The sequence below is a fragment of the Lethenteron reissneri genome, chromosome 53, assembly GCF_015708825.2.
Source record: "Lethenteron reissneri isolate LAM-NWPU_2019-01 chromosome 53, ASM1570882v1, whole genome shotgun sequence".
In the NCBI taxonomy this organism is placed as follows: domain Eukaryota; kingdom Metazoa; phylum Chordata; class Hyperoartia; order Petromyzontiformes; family Petromyzontidae; genus Lethenteron; species Lethenteron reissneri.
In genome coordinates this window covers 10,104,703-10,126,202 of record NC_083831.1, presented here as the reverse complement: position 1 = coordinate 10,126,202, position 21,500 = coordinate 10,104,703, and the positions used below count along the sequence as shown (strand labels likewise).

The 21,500-nt window shown below is 46.9% G+C and overlaps 1 protein-coding gene across 1 annotated transcript in view; it reads right to left on the bottom strand.

Annotated features, from left to right (window-relative positions):
• LOC133356173 (ryanodine receptor 3-like) overlaps nt 1-21,500 on the bottom strand; it is a 63,275-nt gene that overhangs the window by 17,069 nt on the left and 24,706 nt on the right. Inside the window, exons 5-7 of the mRNA XM_061573550.1 lie at nt 20,236-20,392; nt 17,350-17,414; nt 14,227-14,327 (exon numbers count right to left, since the gene is read on the bottom strand). Coding sequence (XP_061429534.1) covers nt 14,227-14,327; nt 17,350-17,414; nt 20,236-20,392 — 323 coding nt within the window. The remainder of the gene's footprint in view (nt 1-14,226; nt 14,328-17,349; nt 17,415-20,235; nt 20,393-21,500) is intronic.

Genomic DNA, 21,500 nt, shown 5'->3' with positions numbered 1-21,500 from the left:
TGAATCCCTGCAGTCACGAAAGCTTTCAATCGAAATTTAGTTCTGTGATATCCGCTTCTGTGGGTCATTGTCTTCCATTGAGAGGTGCGCAGCTGTTGTGAGAGATCCGAATGGATTCTTTGTCTCGTGACATAACACCGAAAGCATAATGGTGATAAAATGGTAATAACGCGACATTTTGTTATCATTCTCATTTTTACACGCCATACAAACAAGACAACGCCCTGATGTACACAATGGCACATGTATAATATAATGGACAAAAGTAGAGCTATGATTGGCATTGTCTGCACAATGACAGGGTTGAAATAGGGTTTGAAAGTCAAGACAATTCGACTTGAGGTCTTGACGAGAAAAAGTGTTGTAATTGCACACTCATTACGATGTCAATATCCTGCTCATTAATGGCAAACGGTTTATACACACGGCACAATGTGATGAGTATTTCGGCTCTGCTACGATGCCCATCACTCACACGCACATCTCCTGAGCGCGTTCATGATCCCTCGGGGGTAAAACTGTGAACATTCCATTGCCCCTGCGTGCCACGTCAGTACATTTTTTTTTACGTACCTTTCTGTAATATCCTTTTTCAAATTATGTCTCAATTAACTTTCAGCATGTCCTTGTTTATCCGGGAAAGTGTCACTCAGAACTTTCATTTTTGAGCAAAGGTTCCGCATGAGTGTGTACCCAATTACTTTGCAAGCATTTTGCGGGTGACCGTGTGTGTGTGGAGCTAACAGCACTTGCCTCAACAGTCTGTTCAGGCTATACAGGGGATCTTTGTCTTTTTGTGGAGCAGTAGGGTAGTGGTTAGCGCGCTGCGTTACAAACCCGGCAACCCGAGTTCGATTCTCGCTTAACGGCCAACACCAGTGACGATGATCTGAACTGGTCCTGGGCCTCCCCTAGGTCGACTCAGCCTCAAATGAGTACCTGGTGCGGCATATAACATCATCGCATATGAGGAGGCAAAGGCGGCCTGGCGTGGTGCTGGCCACCTACTACCCCTTGTGTACCCGTGCCGGCCTTCATAGGTGCTCGCTAACAGCACTTGCCCCAACAGTCTGTTAAGGCTGTAGGTGGGATCTTTGTCGTTGTCTTCATTTAGATTGCAGCGTACTCTGAGAAAACCCACCCTCGCAGAAAGGGTCACGTGCATGGAAACGTCACGGACATATTCACTGGACCGCGATCTTTGGAATTCTGAGCACCTAATGACCTCCGTGATCTAAGTCAATGAATCGGGATTACAAGACGGCAATCATCACCGCGTGCTGGCAGCTCTCACAGGCCCGTGCTGATTCACCTTGTGCCACGCAGGGACAGCTGCCACTCGGGGGGGGTGCCCTTTCGATGCTTGAGATGACATATAATGTCAATCACTTTCTAGGGGCATTTCAACGCCATTAGAAATTAAAAAAAAATGCGTATTATTACGAACTATCATACGTGGCACCAAATGATGAATGGCATTTGTATGTCACCGTGGCCCTACATGAAACATATTCTATGTTGGATGACCCTATGCCAACTGAGACACATTTGTGACCTCTTAGGATTATGTCTTGACGTCTCTTTAAGGATCTATCCTACCTGCCGACCACCACTAACTTCTGCCCTCCCGGTTGGGCACTGCTGGCGCAGTGCTGCAGCGCGCGCACTGCGGAGATCGATGATGCTCGAGTCAAGTCAAGTTTATTTTGTTAAACCAGGGTGAGAAGTCAAGAGACCAGGATAATGGAGGTCTCGTTTGCACGAGTGACCTGGGTCAACACCAACACGACAGAGGGTAATGAAAATAAATAAGTGATAGCAACGAAGCAAAGATATGCTGTGATTCTCATCGGAATCGGAATGTGTATTTACACTGCAAGAGGAATCCGATGAGCTGTGAAGCTCTTTTTAACAGAGGTCCAGCTCGGGGCACGTGGTAAGAACGTTGCAACAATAAACAATACAAAAACGTGATAGCTGCGCAAAGTACAAAAGACAAGCAAACAGATCACCCAAAACACAAACAAATACAACACGAAACCATCCCCATCCTACAAGGCAAAGCCCACTGAGGTATTAACTTACTCTTTTTGGTTCTTTCAGTAAAGTCACGTAGAATGGAAATAATAAAATAATAAAAATAAAACATAATAAAATAATTCTCACGACGTTTCGGCCACAACGCAAGCAGCCGTCCTCAGGTGGAGAACAGGTCTGTCGAGAAGACAGAGCTGTTCTCCACCTGAGGACGGCTTGCGTTGTGGCCGAAACGTCGTGAGAATTATTTTATTGTTTTATTTTTATTATTTCCATTCTACGTGACTTTACCGAAAGAACCAATAAGATGAATCCCTGCAGTCACGAAAGCTTTAAATCTAAATATTAACTTATTGTTCAGAAATGACCTGGACACAAATGATGGCTCAGCAACGTGGCTTATAATTTGGACGCTTCAGTGTGTGATACCCAACCAGGTGGCCGCACGATGGCAGTACGGCAAGTAGGATGTCGACCTCTCTTCATATATATTGCGTGAGCGCTGCGCTCTCTCCAAGTGGCCTATGCTCAAATCACCGCCGAAGCTAAGCAGCGTTTTGTGGTCGGAGATGATGAAGCTTCGAACGGGCAACTGCAGTGCGTAATTGGGCATTCATATTCGGCATGTAATGATTGATACGTCAATTAATGTTATTGTTGTTCTACATTTACACTCGCAATACACATACACGATGCTCAATTATTTATGAATATACGTTCATTACATGCTCATGTTACATTCATGGCAACGGATTTGGGAAAGAAAAAAACGATAAAGACGTAACACCAAATAAAGGAAAAGCTACGGCAAAACATGAAACAAAAATTAATATCATATTGCTCAACCGACAAACCGCGACCTGGAGTTTTAACAATTTATCGAATCCCTGAGGTGGGGGTGGGGAGGGGGGTAATGAATTGTTCCTATTGATGTGACGATGCATTGACTCCTAAATAGGAATAGATGAATACAGGCAGTCCCCGACTTATGACCATCCGCACTTACAAAACGAGCTTCCATGCGAGGCATACACATTTTTTAATCATCCCGACTTGCGAATCGGCGAACCGAACCGCGGAACCGTTTTGTTCGGCGCAGCGATCCTCCGCGAGATGCAACGAGTCCCCAGCATCCCGCGTGATGTGCAACGGCGTTGAGCGACATTGTGCTACAACGACTGCACGTGCATTCAAATACGCTCAATTATTGTTGTTCCGACTTACGAACCGTTCGACTTACGGACGGGTAAATTTCGATTTAAAGCTTTCGTGACTGCAGGGATTCATCTTCTTGGTTCTTTCTGTAAAGTCACGTAGAAGGGAAATAATAAAATAATAAAAATAAAACATAATAAAATAATTCTCACGACGTTTCGCAAGCAGCCGTCCTCAGGTCAAAAACAGGTCTATCGGGAAGACAGCGTCCATTCAGACGCGTCCATTCAGACGCTGTCTTCCCGACAGACCTGTTCTTCACCTGAGGACGGCTGCTTGCGTTGTGGCCGAAACGTCGTGAGAATTATTTTATTATGCTTTATTTTTATTATTTTATTATTTCTCTTCTACGTAACTTTACGGACGGGTCTCGGGAAACGGAACCCGTTCACGAGCCGGCGACTGCCCGTGCACTGCACAGCTGATCATGCGCGTGGGAAATCTCAGGCGCCTCTTGCAAATGAGACTCGGGCTGGTTGTATTGAGTTTTCCCCGGTTCAACAAAATAAACAAGTATTTAAGATGCATATATGCTGCATGTGACTACTAACTCAATACATTCGTCGATAACGCCGTGGGCCTTTGAAAGGAAGAAAAAAACCGTGGTAATAATTTGCATTTGTAAGGTGCATTTCATCCGTAGATTCCAATGTGCTGCGGATGGAAAGCAGGGAATGAACAGAATCTGCAGGGTGAACGGACAGCCAGAACTAGGAGGGGGTAAAAGCCAGTAAATATAAAGACTTAAATATACACAACGATTCTGATTGTCTTGTTAGCAAATCGTTCTAAAGCTTGGTAGCTCTATTGGCAAAATCCCAATCACCCTAGGAAATGAGCCTCGACTTTGGATTGCTTATTAGATGGCTATTTCAAAGATCTCAGGGACCTCGTCGGAGTCTTAAGATGGATCAGTTCCTGTAAATGTTATGTATGTGGAACTTCTTTCGCACCGTACGTAGCCAGCCGTGCTAATCAGGAGGTGTGAGGCTAACCCACTGAGTGCCTTGCAGGTCAGCAGCCTTGTAGGTCATATAATGGGCAGCACTTCAGGCAATGGACGTTCTTTATAGCACATCAAATACAATAATTGATTGAATGCAGTTCGTTCACTTAACCCCTGCAGCCACTAGATGCACTACACCAGACCATGATGCAAAAATATATCCTTTAATTAAGTCGTAGTCCCACAATTCATGGCAATTCTCTTGAAAATTTTCACGCGACCAATTGGAACAGGTGTAACACCTTACAAGCCTTTTATTGTCATATGTTATATGCAAATTAGTTTATTAGTTTAATTAGGAATGAATTCATCTTCTTGGTTCTTTCGGTAAAGAACCAAGAAGATGAATCCCTGCAGTCACGAACGCTTTAAATAGGAATGAATTGCTGAAGGATTTGCTGTTGTTAAATAGCTACTACTAGTGAAACTATGCGGATACCAATTCAAAAACCATTCTGCAGAGAAACGCTTACCACGCCCAAAGGTGTTAAGTGCAGTCTCCAACTCGTATTATCCACTGGATCCCTCTGGACTCTCTATTTATGTTTATGTGCTATATAAAAGGGTACCCCCCCCCCTAATTTAAAGCCACAGTGTATTTTTTACAAAAGTGTAGAGTTTAATAATAAATATATATATATATTTCTCACAGCCGTACAGTGCAAAGGCGGGGGGGGGGGTCACTGGACAAACAATTTAAGCCCCCGAGGAGCCAGATGTGAATGCATAAGTTGCACAACCACACCGCTATGATGGATGTGCTCATTCGGTCTTCAGCGACCAGGCCAGAGACCGTCACCTCTCTCTCTCTCTCTCCACTCGAGACTTCTACCTCGCCTTGGGCTCCCGGGACTCAATCCCCGGAACCCTGGCTGCGGGGTTGAGGCCCTGGATCTCTGCGGTGCTGGATCTGGGCTCCATCCATCCGCGATACGCATTTTTTTTTTCATCCCCCGGGGTAAAAACCCAAGCGGCCAAATCAGTATTTAAGACGGCGTCTGTCGCGAGCACCGCAAGGGAAGGTGCAATGCGGTCGAAGCAACGGCGTCAGTGAATCTGTCCATCAAAGTAAAGAATTTCAGACAATGCGCTTAATTAAAATAATTTTTAAAAACACCGAAACGGAATGCGATCGGGCGCCCCCATGTTTTATTAATGCCGCGCAATTAAATTAATTGTGCCGTTGTAGCGCGCGCCGCTAATTGCGTTTCAAGTTGCCGTGTCTGGGGTTTTTGTTTGGTCGAGGGAAAGTCGGGACCGTTCCCGAGTTTCCAATTACATTTTATGTTGTTTTGCATAAAAAAATGTCATAAGCGCCCGAAATTATTGTGAAAGTTATTTTTTTTTATTCTAAAGCAAATAGGATGGATACTACAACAAAAAATGTAGACATCCTTTAAAAATAATATCCCCCCCCCCCCGCCCCCAAAAAAAAATGTGATGGTAATATGCACGACCTTAATATCACATCAAATAAATTACTTATGGTGCAGAAAATGAGCTGCAAGTCAAAATAACCCACACAGGATTGATCCATACAATCATAGACGGATATAACCCAGAAGCCTCTCTGGGTGATGTGTGTTTAATCTTCCCACATAAACTGGTTGATCGCAGCTATTCACAGGAGCATTACTACAACAATCATCATAATAATCCCTTTTTCAATCCACCGCTGTAGACCAAAGCCTTCCCACGCAGCTTCGTTTGGCCGTACTCCACAACGCAGCTCGGTCGCTCGCGACGCGCGAGGAGTGGCTAATCGTAGAACTGCCATGCACGGGAGAGACGCGAATGAGCCTGATCATTCCGCAGCCTACATAATCCACCAAAGGGATATCAACGGTCGGCTGTAGTTCTGTCATGTCTTTTCCCGACGCCGATCGGCAAAGCGGTGCGATTCTTTTCCACGTCTACAGCTGGGATGGGGTGTGGGGTGGTGTCTGTGATGGCCGATTATTTTACTCTGTTGTTGGCGGACCGACGGACGGAGAGAGAGAGAGAGAGAAACAAAGAGGTCAAGAGAGACAGATTCTAGAATTGTTGTGTTTTACACAAGCGTGGAAGGATGTAAAAGGCACAGGACGGAGCTAAGCTGAAGTCTATGAGCGGAGAAGGAATATAACCCGAGAGGAGGAGGCCAGGCATGGAGACCACCTTCTCAAAATTGGAGGCGAATTTAAAATGCAGAGCTCCTGAGGGTAATGAATGTGATGCTCACAGAGAGACGAGGACGGCGAGCAGAGAGATCGGCGGATGAGATAGTGGCGGTAGCAATTATTCGTGATGGGTAGCAGTGACAGAGACGATGCATGTTTTCACTTATACTGGTAGAAACCTCCTGGTTACACCAGCCCACAGGGGATTATTGTTCCCGTCGTGCAGGTAGGGGCTGGGTGGGGAGGGAGGGGCTGGGTGGGGAGGGGAGGGTGGGGAGGGGCTAGGTGTGGAGGGTGGGGCTGGGTGGGGAGGGTGGGGAGGGGCTGGGTGAGGAGGGGAGGGGAGGGTGGGGAGGGGCTGGGTGGGGAGGGTGGGGAGGGGTGGGGAGGGGTTGGGTGGGGAGGATGGGGCTGGGTGGGGCTGGGTGGGAGGGGTGGGGCTGGGTGGGGAAGGGCTGGTCACCCCGTGGTGCCCTTATAAAACTCAACGTTTAACCTACTCATGCCGGCTTGTGCCCGCCCTCACAGTCGGGCATATTTGCGGAATACACCACGCCGCCGTTGACCCTAGCCATTGACCGAGCAACCCAACGTTCCTACCAGCTCCCTCCACAGGAATGATTTAGGGCGCTTTCATAAAATGGCATCGACTCAAAAGCACCTTACATCACATCTCATCTCACCAATTCCAAAATGCTCCTTGGGTATTAGCCTGGCAGTTGGGAGGGATGTCGCTATGCGGCTTTTCAATTTGGGAATAAAAAAAAAGTCTAATCTGCAAATTCGATCCTGACGCCCGACCTGAAAGAGGAGGATAGAGATGGAACAAATGAGACAGACGGTGACTGTAGCAATGGCCACGATGGTAGCGGTGACCGAGGGGGAGGAGGAGGAGGAGGATACAGCCGGGACCGTGGCTGCCGCAGCAACCGTAAAGGTAGCGCCATAAGAGAAAGTGGGCTTCAGAGAATGGGCGAGCGTGGAATCATCAATCACGTGGGACAGCTGTGCAATGGACTCTATCCAACAGAGCTAGCTATGAACCACGGGCTGTATCCGAAACATAACAACAGTCGTCCAATCTTGGCCGAACTCATATATTATACAGGAGTAGAATCCGGTGACTTATAACATCCACAATCGAGGTTTTTTTTTTCCTTTCGGTTCGAGCGCGTCGATTAAATATGTCGTTATACCCGCCACCACCCGACACAGCCAATTAGTAAGGCTTGTCAAGTAAAGAAAGCATGCTAATTAGTTCCTATATCAGCACACTGGTGTGATGGAATGGAAACCCACAAAATATACAGCACACCGGTGTGCTGTACTAATAACTAATTGGCATGTTTTTTTTTCACGTGACAAACCTTACTAATTGGCTGTGTCAGGTGGTGGTGGGTTTAACGACACATTTATATCTATGAAATCTAATACAAATGTAATAAAGGTCGTGGAAGCGACTTCTGGAATCCGGTCTTTATTTGTCTTTCGTTCACAACACTCCTATCTTACTCCTTCACGCTGCTGACAGACAGCGTGAGAGGGAGAGAGAGAGAGACACGCGCGGCCACGTGGCAGCCTGGACCACGTGGCAGCCTGGACCACGTGGCAGCCTGGACCACGTGGCAGCCTGGACCACGTGGCAGCCTGGACCACGTGGCAGCCTGGACCACGTGGCAGCCTGGACCACGTGGCAGCCTGGACCACGTGGCAGCCTGGACCACGTGGCAGCCTGGACCACGTGGCAGCCTGGACCACGTGGCAGCCTGGACCCCCGCTCCAGCGTGGCCTCACCCTCTGTTCGTTCCAGATCTGACCACGTGTTGTCCATCTCCATCCCTTTTAATACCCGGGTCACGTGGTACCTTTCCACCAATCCTGGTTAACCTCTATGGAATCTTCTAGACTCCATCGTACGTTCCCAGGACCACGCCCCTGACTCGTCCCCCCATTGGCTGTGGCTAAAGCCAGCAGATCCAATCCTCTTCTTACAGATGTCACCTTCCCATTATGTCAGGGCCACGCCCCTAGACTTCCCCCATTGGCTATGGGCCAGGACCGGTAGAGCCAATCATCGTAACGAGGTGTGATCCATCAGCAACCCGGATATATCCTCACATTACACAAAGAAGCTTCTATTATGGATAATATTGCTCGCGAAAGCCTTCGTGTTAAACTGACATGTAACACATCAACACAAATTGATGCAAGTTTCACGTGAATCATTTCACGCTATTAACTGAACATCATATATGGTTTACATATGATATGGGAATGCCGCCATTTCTTTTTATATACCCCACCGATTTATAATAAGCCTCTTACTTCTTCTCAACAGCTGATAAAATGCTGTGAAAGCGATGGATCCAATTGTCATAGATAGGAGTTAAAAGATGGAAATACGTAAATTTACCTAAAGTTTCTCCCAATTGTTCCTGGGGGGAGGGAGGAGGGTATCTGTAAATAACTGATGCTGTGCTGATGTGATGGTCAGCACACGCTGGACTCGAAATCCAGAGGTCACCGGTTCACATTGCCAGCACCGAGGTTGAACCAATGTGAAAGGTTTCTTAATTCACTCTTTGCCTCTGTCCGCCCAGCGGTGCAGATAGGATTCACCACTCCGCAGTTCGTCGCCCGGTAGGTCATGTGTGGTGGGCTTAAGTGTGGGTACTTCCGAGCTCTTTGAAGACGTCACGTGGAAGAGTAGGCCCAAAATGCAATCAATTGCAGAACTGCACCGATAACTTTTGTCTGTTTCATCAACCACTTTAATCATCTTTTAATGACAAAGTTCATGATTATTGGGATGTATTTAATCTCCAAACTTCCACTTGATGCAGAGCACTTTCCCACCAATGATAGACGCAGAACGTCGACGCGCCGCCGTTCAATGTTTAATGCGTTACTGATATATTTAGAGCTCTTAGTTTATTTCGGGGCTCGGCATTTGCCAGTTCATTATGCTCTTGGACAGCCATCAAAAGGCTCTCAGTGCAGCGTAGAAATCCGTTCAATCATCGCTCTGCACGCTTCCCCCACTCACGGCACATGGTTCAGGAGACAGCGTCGAACAAAGGCGGCGGTCACCGCATCGCGCGGGGCTTACAGGCGCGCTTCTGCGGCCGTCTGGAACGCTCTTCCATCCGACGTTAGGAAGCCTCTGGAGATGCGCACTTTTAAATCATCTCCTTTGAAAACTAATTTCTTTAGAATTGCTTTTTGCATTCAGTTTGTTGTCCTTCCCCCGCATTTCTGATTAGCACGCCAGTCGGCTACGAACAGTGCAGAACAAGTTCAACATACCATACATACAATAATATTGTGCATTTAGTATTCACAGTATATTCTCATAGCGCAAGGCAATCACGCTATGTTTCACACAGCCTGCAGTAGTTTCACAGCAGAGGGGCGATGATTGCTCTGCGTAATCCCAATTGAGGAATTTGCAGGTAAAATATTTCACCCATAAAACAGGTTTCCTGGGTTAGATCGCGTAAAAATATGTAAATAGATCGTTAAACTTTCGGCAAAGTGCTCATAGGGAAGATTCTTACCAAGCAAGCAAGTAGCAATGTGTTCATTTTTAACATGGATTTTCTTTTGTGAAAGAGCAGACATTGGAAGGCCATTGGCCAAAAAGACTTTACACCCAATGAGGTTATACTTTTTGAACTACAGAGAGTGTGTGTGTGAATACATTTGTGTGTGTGTGTTCGACGCTGAACCATAGTTTGTGTGAGTACACACTTCAAGTCGGGGACATTTCCAGGATCATCATTTGCTGATAGATCTCAAGCCCTGTGGTATAATTAGTGATCATAATCACGTGTCCAGAGGTCACTTACAGGGATTTCCACCCTTGTGCATCGGAGGTGCTTCGCCAAATGTGTAAATTCCACATTGCTATGGCATGTACGTCAGAATCAGAACATTTATTGATGTTGGTGGAATCCGATAAACGATTCATCTCTTTATTTTGCAGATGTCCAGTAGGGGCGGGTAAGAACGTGACAACAACACACGATACAAAACACGATAGAAGTGCAAAGTACGAGAGAGGTAAACAACTTATTGGTTCTTTCGGTAAAGTCATGTAGAAGGGAAATAATAAAATAATAAAAAAGTAAACATCATAAAATAAACATTTTTTTTCTCAAAAAATGTAATTTTATTTTATTATGTTTTATTCATATTATTTTATTATTTCCCTTCTACGTGACTTTACCGAAAGAACCAAGAAGATGAATCCCTGCAGTCACGAAAGCTTTAAATCGAGAGGTAAACAAATCACCCAAACACAAACAAATACAACAACTAAACCATCCCCCTCCTACTAGGTGAAGCCTCCTGAGCTTATTAACTTATTTGTCAGAAGCTACCTGGCCACAAATGATAGCAAAACAAAGTGTCTCATCATTTGGACATTTATAGCAGAAAAACAATATAAACAATCACAATGCATGTTTATAAATGTGTGTTGAACTTCTTTCGTACCATACATGGCCAACCGTGCTAATCGGAGGAGGTGCGGGAATAGTCTGGCATGAACCAGACTATGGCTTGGAATTATTATGATGATGATGATGATTTTATTGCCTCTATTTGAATTTGCATGAACAATAATACACGTCCCCACTATACAATGAACACCCAGGTATCCCTTATATATGTCTATAAAACGCATCCTAATGGATCGTCAGACCTGATTTAATAAGGGACGACAGCATGAATCGCAACAGGTACAAACATGCATGTGCTCAACTGAGATGCACAGGAGGGGAAGGGTAGCGGGGACGGGGGCAGATATTTTATCCAAGCAGGCGTGAAAGATCACTTCCATTAGACAACACGAGGTGCACAGAATGAAGATGGTGTTCAAGATTTGCCTGTGGGCACAAACAAATCTCTTTTTTGAGCTCTCGCGATGCTGTGCCCGCCGACGTCGGGCGAGGCAAAGCCGCTGCCGTGTTCGACTGCGGGAACCGCCGCGCTACCGCTCCCCAATACCGACCTGTCGACGCGCGCGCACGCATGGCGATGCGCGAATGCAAACGAAGCCGTGCGCACACGGTCCAAGACGCAAAGCGCCAAGCGGCGACGCGCCGGAGGAGCCGCTTGGCACGGCCGCGGAAAGAAAAAAAACAACGCGGCGGTATAATCATTGTTCCCAAACGCGCCCGATAACAGTTTTAGCGGTGCGGCGCTGTTGCGATCAATGTTGTTTGTGTGTGTGGTGGGACACACACACACACAAACGTCGTGTTGCGAATTAATTGATCGGCTCATAGGCGGCTGAGGGAACGGGTTCGGGTGGCAGGTAGGTTAGGAGATAACAGAGGCATGCAGACTGATACAGAACTATAGCGAGACAAAGGTGCCCCGTATAGTCTTTGACAGACTATCTGGGGCAAGTGCAGTTAGCGAGTAGCACGTGTGAATTCTAGATTTGAAGCTTTCGTGACTGCAAGGATTCATATTCTTAGTTTTTTTCGGTAAAGTCACGTAGGTAAAAAATTAAAATTAATAAAAGTAAAATAAAGTAAAATAAAAATGTATCTTACTTGATACAGCTATCGTGCTGTGACGGTTCCACCTGAAGACGGAAGCTTGTGTTGCCTCCGAAACGTCGTGATTTTTATTTTACTTTTATTGTACTTTTATTAATTTAAAATTTTTACCTACGTGACTTACCGAAAAAACCTAAGAATATGAATCCTTGCAGTCACGAAAGCTTCAAATCTAGAAATAATTTGAGGCTGAATCCACCTAGGGGACGCCCAAGACCGCTTCAGGACATCGTCACTGGTGTTGGCCATGAGCGGGAATCGAACTCGGGTGACCCAGGTTTGTAGTTCAGCGTGCCAACCGCTGCACTACCGCTCCCCATACAGAACTCTCAACACAGACACACACATACATGGATACATAAGCAAATAAAGACATGCGCACACAATTGAAGACAAACATCCTCAGAGTATAAATTACGATTTAAAGCTTTTGTGACTGCAGGGATTCATATTCTTGGTTCTTTCGGTAAAGTCACGTGGAAGGGAAATAATAAAATAAAATAAATTTACTTTCTATTTTATTTTATGATGTTTTATTTTATTATTTCCCTTCTACGTGACTTTAGCGAAAGAATCAAGAATATGAATCCTCAGAGTAACTACCATTCACAAGCACCTACTGTGGCCAGCACAGCATGGTGAACAGGGCGATGTAGCCTGCACCATTACCAACTCGCCTTTGTCTCCTGAATGATGACACTTACACGCCGCACAAAGAACACGTGTGTGGGGCAAAATGTGAGCACTCTCACATCTTCCAAAATGTCTGGCCAGATTAGAAGAGTAGGCCCAAAAACTCTCTCTCTCTCTCGGGGTGCTCTGCAAATGGGAATATTACTGGTCCCTGGAATTTTCACCTGGTTTAACAAAATAAACTTGAACTTTCTCGAGACATCTCTACTGGTGGAGGTTCTACTGCCTGCAGTAGCGTGATCAAGTGCTTACAGGGCCGCAACACTTTTCCCTTACCTAGGGGAGGCCCAGGGCAGGTCGAGGCACCACTTACCACTGAGGCATCTCACCTCGGGCAACCTTCTCTTCCTGATTAAGCCTACAATGCTTCTCTGCCACGTTCTATTCCGCTGCACAGTGGCGGAGCAATTACATCGAGGGGTGTGGACGAGAGCAAGGTCGCGAATGAGTCTCCGATACCAATTACTGGGATTCTCTTCGTAAGCAGGGGCGGGAGACTAACTCAGCTCATTGAAATCAAAATTGATGTATGTATGCTGAACGTCTTTTTCACGGTACGCAAGCCAAGCGTGCCAATCGGAGGCGCGAGAAACGTTTTCCAAATCATAATTCTTCCTCTGCAATGTACGGCATTCGTCTAGAGCCTGTTTCGCGATTGCGACTGTTTATATTGAAACACTGTGACGTGTAGCTTACGTCGACTGGACACTGACCGACTCCCCGCTTCCCAATATGAAATTATTCGAGAAACAAAATTCTACATTTCGTGTGCAGTCGATCGGCAGGTTGTGCGTGCGTGCGTGTGGTTGGGTGACGTGTGAGCACTGACACCTCTTTCAAAACAGCTGGTCAGCGTGGAACAATAGGCCAAATACCCTCTCGAGAGCTCCCTCTGGTGGAGGCCCTTCCGCTAGCAGTGGTGTGAGTGAGCAATTGCAGGGCTGCACCTTTACCTGTACAATTTTCATCCTGTTGTCGAGCAGGATACTTTTTTATTGGAAGGAAGTACGTGTTTGTATTCGTCTTATTAATTCTCACAAACAACTATCGATAGAATAAATGACGCCTATTCGAACCAAGAATGAGAACTGGAAACCGAATGAGAGTGTGGAATAGTTATTCTTGGTTCTTTCGGTAAAGTCACGTAGAAGGGAAATAATAAAATATAAAAATAAAACATTATAAAATACAATTCTCACGACGTTTCGGCCACAATGCAAGCAGACGTCCCAAGGTGAAGAACAGGTCTGTCGGAAAGACAGCGTCTGGAATAGTTGATTTGCAGGTGAATGACGTAGCGAGGCATATAGACAGACAAAGGTCCCCCGTATCATCTTTAACAGACCGTTGGGGCAAGTGCTGTTAGCGAGCGGCACCTGTGAAGGCCGACACGGCACACGAGGTAATGGGTGGCCAACACCACAGCCGGTCACCTTTGTCTCCCCAGTTGCATGGTTAATACACCGTACCAGGTACTCACTTAAGGCTGAGTAGACCTAGACAGACAGGCAGACAACAGCAGAGTAACATCAGTGAGAGTACTTACAGGTAATTGGCCAAGTTGTGCTCTTGCAAGGTGTGCGTCTCAAAGCCATGTGGAACGGAGTCAAAGTAATCATTTCCAATTCCACAAATGAAGCATTTCGTCTGAAAGGAAACACAGGGGAGAGAGATCATTCATTAATCACACATCGGGTTCTCGTTCACTCTCCTCCCAATGACCTTCAGCAGCCCGGCCATCGCTACGAACAATAATGCCATCGCTAACAACAATAATGCATCAATGCAACAACAGTGCTTTTGAATCGATCAAAGACGGCCATCGTGATCATAAACAAAAGAAAATTCCATTAGCGAGGACCTGTTAAGGCTGGCACAGGACAACAGAATGTTAGCGCGGGAACGTGACTGGTCGCAATTTTCTCCCCCATTGCTGATGTACGCGCATCCCGATGGAAAGTCATGTCGGACCACAGGAAATGCAAGCCAGGTTCAGATATCAATCGTCAAGGTCGCATTTGGATCAGGAATGCCAACCGCTATAACGATAATACTGATAATTATGACGATTTTTATATCGCACCGTTACATTGCAAGCCATTTACACAAGGGCACTCAGCAATCGTCAAAAGACGTTTAGACATTCGTCACTGGTCCATTGTGAAGAGGAAAAAGGCCACAAGGCCGCCCCATGTTTAAACGGAATACCATTCAGCCGGCAGGATATGAATGAACGCCTCACCTTCACTGAAGACGTAGCTTTATCACCGAGTGCTAGACAAACCTCACGCATTTTTAGTAAAAAAATAATATTATTTTAGTCTGAGATATGTGTAGCTCACATTTTACTTCTCAGATTACTCCGCCTCAGGAATACAGGGGCCGGTAAATTCCTTCTATCGAGACAGTGACTGGGCCCAAAAATGCACTGCTAAGTGGATTGTGCCTTGTGTCTTTCTACAATGCAATGTGCCAGCAACATTTTAGAATTTTACTTTTAATATGAACGAGTTAAGGAAAATGTTTTGCTTCATGAAGAGTTTGTCTGCTACTCAATAAACACTATTAATTAGGTAACTGGTCATATGCCAATTAAAAAAACTGGTCATCGAAATTTGTATTTATTTTATTCTTATCAGGCCGCATTGTGTAAAAGTGCAGTCTCAAATCATCCACTCTGTCTCCCTGGCCTCTCTTGTTTATTTGCTGTGAAGAATAGACGTTGCCTGAAACGCAGCCTTTGAGAATTCTTGCCTGTTAAGGCCCCATTGTCGTTGACGAGTGTGTTGAGACTGGCGCAGATAATATTCGCTACCAATGCTAGCCGTGGCCGGGAATCGAACTCAGGTCACCGGGTTTGTACCGCGGCTGCGCTAATCACCGTGCCACAGCTCCACCCACGCGTGCACATGAATCACATGCTTTGTTCCAACCAATCCTGTTTTCATGGTGACATAAGCATCGGCCTGAAGCCAGTGGTGAAATTTCACATTTCCACGGCAGGGGCCGGTTTGTCCACGGCACAACCGCGACTATGATGGGCTGATTCAACCCCTGAGGTTTGAGCTCTTTTAATTGCAAGCTGAGCACCGTCACGGTGCCACCCTGGCTGTTTAATAATAATATTATTATTATTATAAAATAACTAGCTGCCCTTTGTCAAGCCAGTACCAGATGAAAGCCTCCCCCACGATGCGCGGGGTCACGAGAGTCGTCAGATGGCAACGAGGCTGACTAATTTAACCGCTTACGCCAACCAATCACTGGCGATTAATGCACTCGCAGATTTGTACCGAGGTAGAACGGAGTAACTGCTTACTGCGTTTTGCTACGTGCAAAACACCAGTTTGATAGATGTCTTTAGTTCACATTTTCCACTGCGGTGTCAATCAATGCGAACAAAAATAACCTCTCTGAATATATATCGACAGACGTGTGGCATAATCAACTCTGCGATAGAGAATTCATCATGTTTGGATAGCCGTTCGCATTGCTCTGCCTCGAGTCAATTTTTATAGTTCTTGAGATAATGCAAGAGATGTTGCTGAAATCAGCTGGCTCATTATACTGGCTCGATACAATAATGAACTTAGCATCAGCTAAACAGGCTTTAAATAATGTACACAACATATGTGTGGGGGGGGGGAAGGAAAATGAATAAATTCTGGACATCTCCACTGGTGATTGGACCCGGTGGAATTGTGGGGCAGAGTACCCATTCCGATAACCATAACATTTAGAATTTTAATCTGGGTCATGGAGCATTATATATCTTGGGTCAATACAATTGCGCCTAATGATCTTGGAAAGGGGCCATTCCAGAAGTTGTTAAATAACTGCAGAAGTTGGACTGGTGTGACTGTCTCAGATTGGCCTGAAATGCAATTTGGCCAAAGACCGTGTCTCCGATGCTTACATTTCTGCTGGTACAGTCCAGAATGCTGTTCCAGGAGTTATCTTAGCATGCCCCACTCATCCATCTGGCCTTATTCTGTCCTCATTATAACTGCAGTGGTAGGTGCCCGTGGTGTAGCGGTTAGCCAGCTGCACTCGGGATCTGGCAACTCCAGTTCGAATCTCACTCACGGCCAACACCAGTGACAATTATTTTAACCGGTCCTGGGCCTCCCCTAGGTCGACTCAGCCTCAATTGAGTACCCGGTGCAGTGTGTGTGGTGCCGGCCACCCACCCCCTCGTGTGCCGTGCCGGGCTTCAAAGGTGCGGCTCGCTAACAACACTCGCCCCAACAGTCTGTGAAGGCGATGTGGGGGAAGCGCGAAAAAAAAACTCATTCATGTTTTGCTCAGGGTTAGCAGATGTCTCGCAGCATGGTACTTCCAATTAATAGGTGCACCTTGTACTTCCAAGCAGAAGTGCCCTTCGCCGGTACACCATACTCCTAGCCAGCCTACCAGCATTCCCGAAAATATCGAGTGAGAAATCCAGCCGTGACCGTGCCCGTTGTTGAACGTCTTCTCTCCTGGGGTGATGGTTGGACCTCAACGCGGTCCTCAAACCTTCGATGAGGATGTTGCCGTGACGATGGTTTGCCCGAAATGTTTAAGCTGCGGCTCTCAGCGCCGACACGATCATCAGGGGGCCCCTCTGAGCCACCCGTAGCCCCTGACCGTGCGTGTGAAGCTACGAGCGTGTCAGAAGGCACCGTACCTCCATGTCCTCCTTCACTTGCTCCTGCTGGTCTCTCAGCTCACCGAACGCGTCGATGATCAGACCTTTGGTGGTGTACAGGGGGGGGGGGGGGGAAACAAACAAATTTGCCAGTGAGCTCCCGGAGAACACATACCTAAGTGACAGAGGTCGCAAACGGGTTTTGATTCCTTACCCGTACCCATACCTGGCCGCACCAGGGTCGCAAACGGGTACCCGTACCCGGCCGGGTACGGATAGCCGGGTATCGGGTAGGGCACGGGTATCGGGTACCCGATTGCGACCTCTGCTAAGTGAGGGGATAATGCGAAGAAGTGACAACTCAGAATCGGAATGTTTATCTCTCCTGGAGAAGTCCGAAGGGCTATGAATCTCTTTCTCACAGATGTCCAACTCTCAGCCACCTCGCAGCCCAATGGGTTGGGACAATCGTCATCATTATCAGCCACAGTGAATCGACCGCTGGATGAAGATCTCCCCTAGCTATCGCCATCTCCCCCCAAAGTCACGTGATGCAACAATCCCCGGTATGAACATGAGCTGATTTCATTGCTCTGTCTCCTCGACCGTGACTTGGCACAAAGTGGCCCAAGCGCTCGCTTCCTGCAAGTTGACCTGGACACCCAAGGGAGCATCAATAAGTGAGCCTTTGGGTCGTTTTGCCCTCCGACGTATTTGCAGGTTGTACCGTGTGTGTGCCGCTCAACTGAGCCGTTTCATTTCCTGAAAAAGCTACCCAGGGCACGTAGAGCGGAATCGCCAGGACGTCGTGCCGAAAACAACGAGCGGTGCGGCCCCAAAACTCCCCTGTGGAGCTACGCAGCAGCACTACAACCGCAAAACTCTACGCACGCAGTATCTAGTGATTTGGCAATAACCGCCACAATATGCCCCCAAAGTGAGACACTGGCACGGGTAAATTGGGAGGTGCCGTGCTGACGAGATGTTAACGACCTCGCCTGGTATCCAGGACGTCGTGGGTTCAATCCCAAACCCGATGCCCGCTGTATATTGGCGTTTGCATGTTCTCCCCACGGTTGCGTGCATTTTCTCCGGGTCCTCCGTTTTCTCCCCCTAAACACTTAGAATCAACGTGCCTTTAGAGTATTTGGCGGCAATACATTTTCACATGAGCCAGTTTGTTGAGTAGTCATTCGTTATAGCCAGGTTGTTTCTGAAAAAGAGCTATATAGCTCAGTGGGCCTTACCCGGTAAAAATAAAAAGTTTAGTTTACGGAGGTGCGTGGACCCCACAGGCTCATGTAAACGCGTGCAGATTACCAGTCCTACGCACAGCTCTGTGAAGCACCGTGGAATTAATTTAGCGCGTCGATATTTGGCGCGGTGAGTGACCTGACCCACCCACGCTTGATGTGCATGTGTGAATAATCGTTGTGTGTGTGTGTGTGCCAGAACAAGGACGCGCGTATGATGTCAACGCGACCCAGGGAAATTCGTTTGGCATTAAGCGTCGCACAGGACACACTCACAATTACTTTTAGTCACCACCTCGGTTAAGACCACGGTCAAGGTCAAGAGGTCATGACTTTTGACGCGACCGCTCATAACCGCCGTTCCTTTCAAGTCTGCCAGATCACTCGGATGGTGCACGGTAGACACCTTGACCTCCAGACACTGCTCTTACAAACACGAAAGAATCAAGTGCTCAGCAACTGCCAATGGCACTTGGTTAATAAAGTTGAATCCTGTCCAGCTGCCATCACACAGGATAATAATAATAGCGATGCTGAGCGGTAGGTTGTAGGTAGATAAGCAGGATGGTGGATAAATTGGTAGGTTGGTACGTTTAATAAACTGGTAAGTGTATACAGATAATAGAGAGCAAACCAGTAGGTATGTGTTTGGATAGACTAGAAAGTACGTACACAGGTAGGCAGGTAGATATGTATGGACAAGTACAGCCTTTTTGCCAAATCCACTGCTGTATGAGGGCCTCCCCATGCCATGCGAGACATGCGGATGATTTGACCATACTGTATTTCACTCTGCTGGCGAGTGTGGGCTGGCGAAAGTGACGCGCATAGGCATGGGTGCATAACGCAGTAAAACGATGGTATTGATCGGGAGGTCGTTTACGAAATGAACAGATAACTCTACAAGAAGGCCGCTGAATAAAGCAGGTAGGTAGGTATGTGAGTACACAGGCGGGTGGGCAGGAAGGCAGGTGCATTCACGGTCTCCATGGAAAGTCACCGCACGCGCGTTCCGAGCGCGAACGATTTTGCGATCAGCGGGCTCAGCGGCACTCAGTCCGTCAGCGGAATTGGTGACGGAAGTATTCATCAACAAAGTGTTCGATTTTTTTCTGAGTCAGCAACGGCTGCGAGTGGGATGAAAACCGAGAATAGGTTTTTCCCCTTTTTTCTGGCAACAAAACAGGTGATGTTAAAGCACCAAACTGAAACCTTTTACAAGGAATCATGTCTGCATTAACCACAATTCTCTAATAATATATGCGTTGTCTTTGAAACTGATTGGTCCACACTGAGATGAGTGGCCGATGCACCACCTGTGCCGCCTACTGTGCCAACTCGCTGTGTTTTAGCCACCAGGCGCTCCGCTCGTTGCGAGCGTCGTTCCAACGCCCTCCGTTGTTGCTGGAGGGCGACTGCCTCCAACTACCCAGTAGCAGCGTCCTTCACGAGCCTCCTCCACAGGCCGAACTTGACAACACTGGTACCAGTCTTTGGCAAATCCACTCAACTCCACATCCTCCTGTACCACATCACTCAATCTCCTCTTTAGCCCGTGCCACGCCCGTCCAGCCCCCCATATCCGGCCGAACACACACGCATGCACACGCGTGCGCCAAATGAAATGTAAAAAAAAAACCGCCCGGGGTGCGTTAGCGGCGGCACGGCTCACCCTGGATGATGGCGAGGAGGATGACGATGATGAAAAAGAAGAAGGTGATGTCGAACATCATGCGGTAGACCTCGTATTCGTCGCCCGCCGGGTCCTCAATCTCGTCTCCGATGCCCCCGCCAGCGCGCACGCCCACGTACAGGTGGAAGATGTAGCACTGCGCAGGGGGAGAAGACCAGGCTCGCTTGTGAAACGCTTCGTGGCAGTTGGGCAGAACAATTCAACAAACAAAAAAAGATCACTTTGTATTGACAGCGTTTTAGTCATCCTATGGAGAGACATATCTCTGCCATGGTAATGAGGAATTTCCACCATTACCTCATGGCTTCCAGTGGATGCCTCTTGCCACAGTGGCGAGATGTTAACTACCTCGCCTGGTATACAGGAGGACGTGGGTTCGATCCCAATCCTGACACCTGCTGTATATTTGGAGTTTGCGTGTCTCTCACTCTCCCCGTGGTCGCGTGGATTTTTTCTTCAGGTCCTCTGGTTTTTCCCTCCACATTTAGGATCGACGTCACGCGTTTTGAGTATTTGGCTGCTATAAATGTCCACATGAGGATGATGAGCCACTTCGTTCAGCTATCATTTGCGGCCAAGTCGCCTCTGAAAAAGAGCTAAATAGCTAATTGGACCTTAACTGTTAAAATAAAAAAATTGTTGAAAGTTTTGTTTCGTTTTAACAGTTTCACCCGCCATGCCTGGGATCGAATCAGCGACCTCTGGATTGCAAGTTCCGTCTTTGAGCCATTACACTTTGGAGGGGGGTGGTGCTCATTATACTGTAAAACAAATATTCAGGCAAATAACCTTAACTTGCAGGGGCTCAATATTCCATGTTTCAATACAACTGACAGACGAACAGGCTTCGTTTTTGGGCGAGAAAAAGTTTGCACATTGAGAAAAAGTTGCAGCCTTCGCGAACTTACAATATATATAGCACGAATACACATTTCAAAAGCGAGTAGAATCTGCAGTCTCATTAATACGGATCATAAAAATGCTGGACTTACACCTTACAAACGCGCAATTCCACAGGTAAAAAACTTTCTCTCAAATTGTGAATTGTGCGTTCGGCGTGACAGAATAATTTTACAAACAACGCATACTTATGAGATGAGGTTTTACCCTTTCTGGCAATAAAACAGTTGTGTTAAGACGTTAAAACACCAAACAGAAACCTGTTGCAAGGAGTCCTGTCTGCATTAACCACATATACTTGTGGCAAACATGCAAACTAAAAAACATGCTCTGATAGTATATGA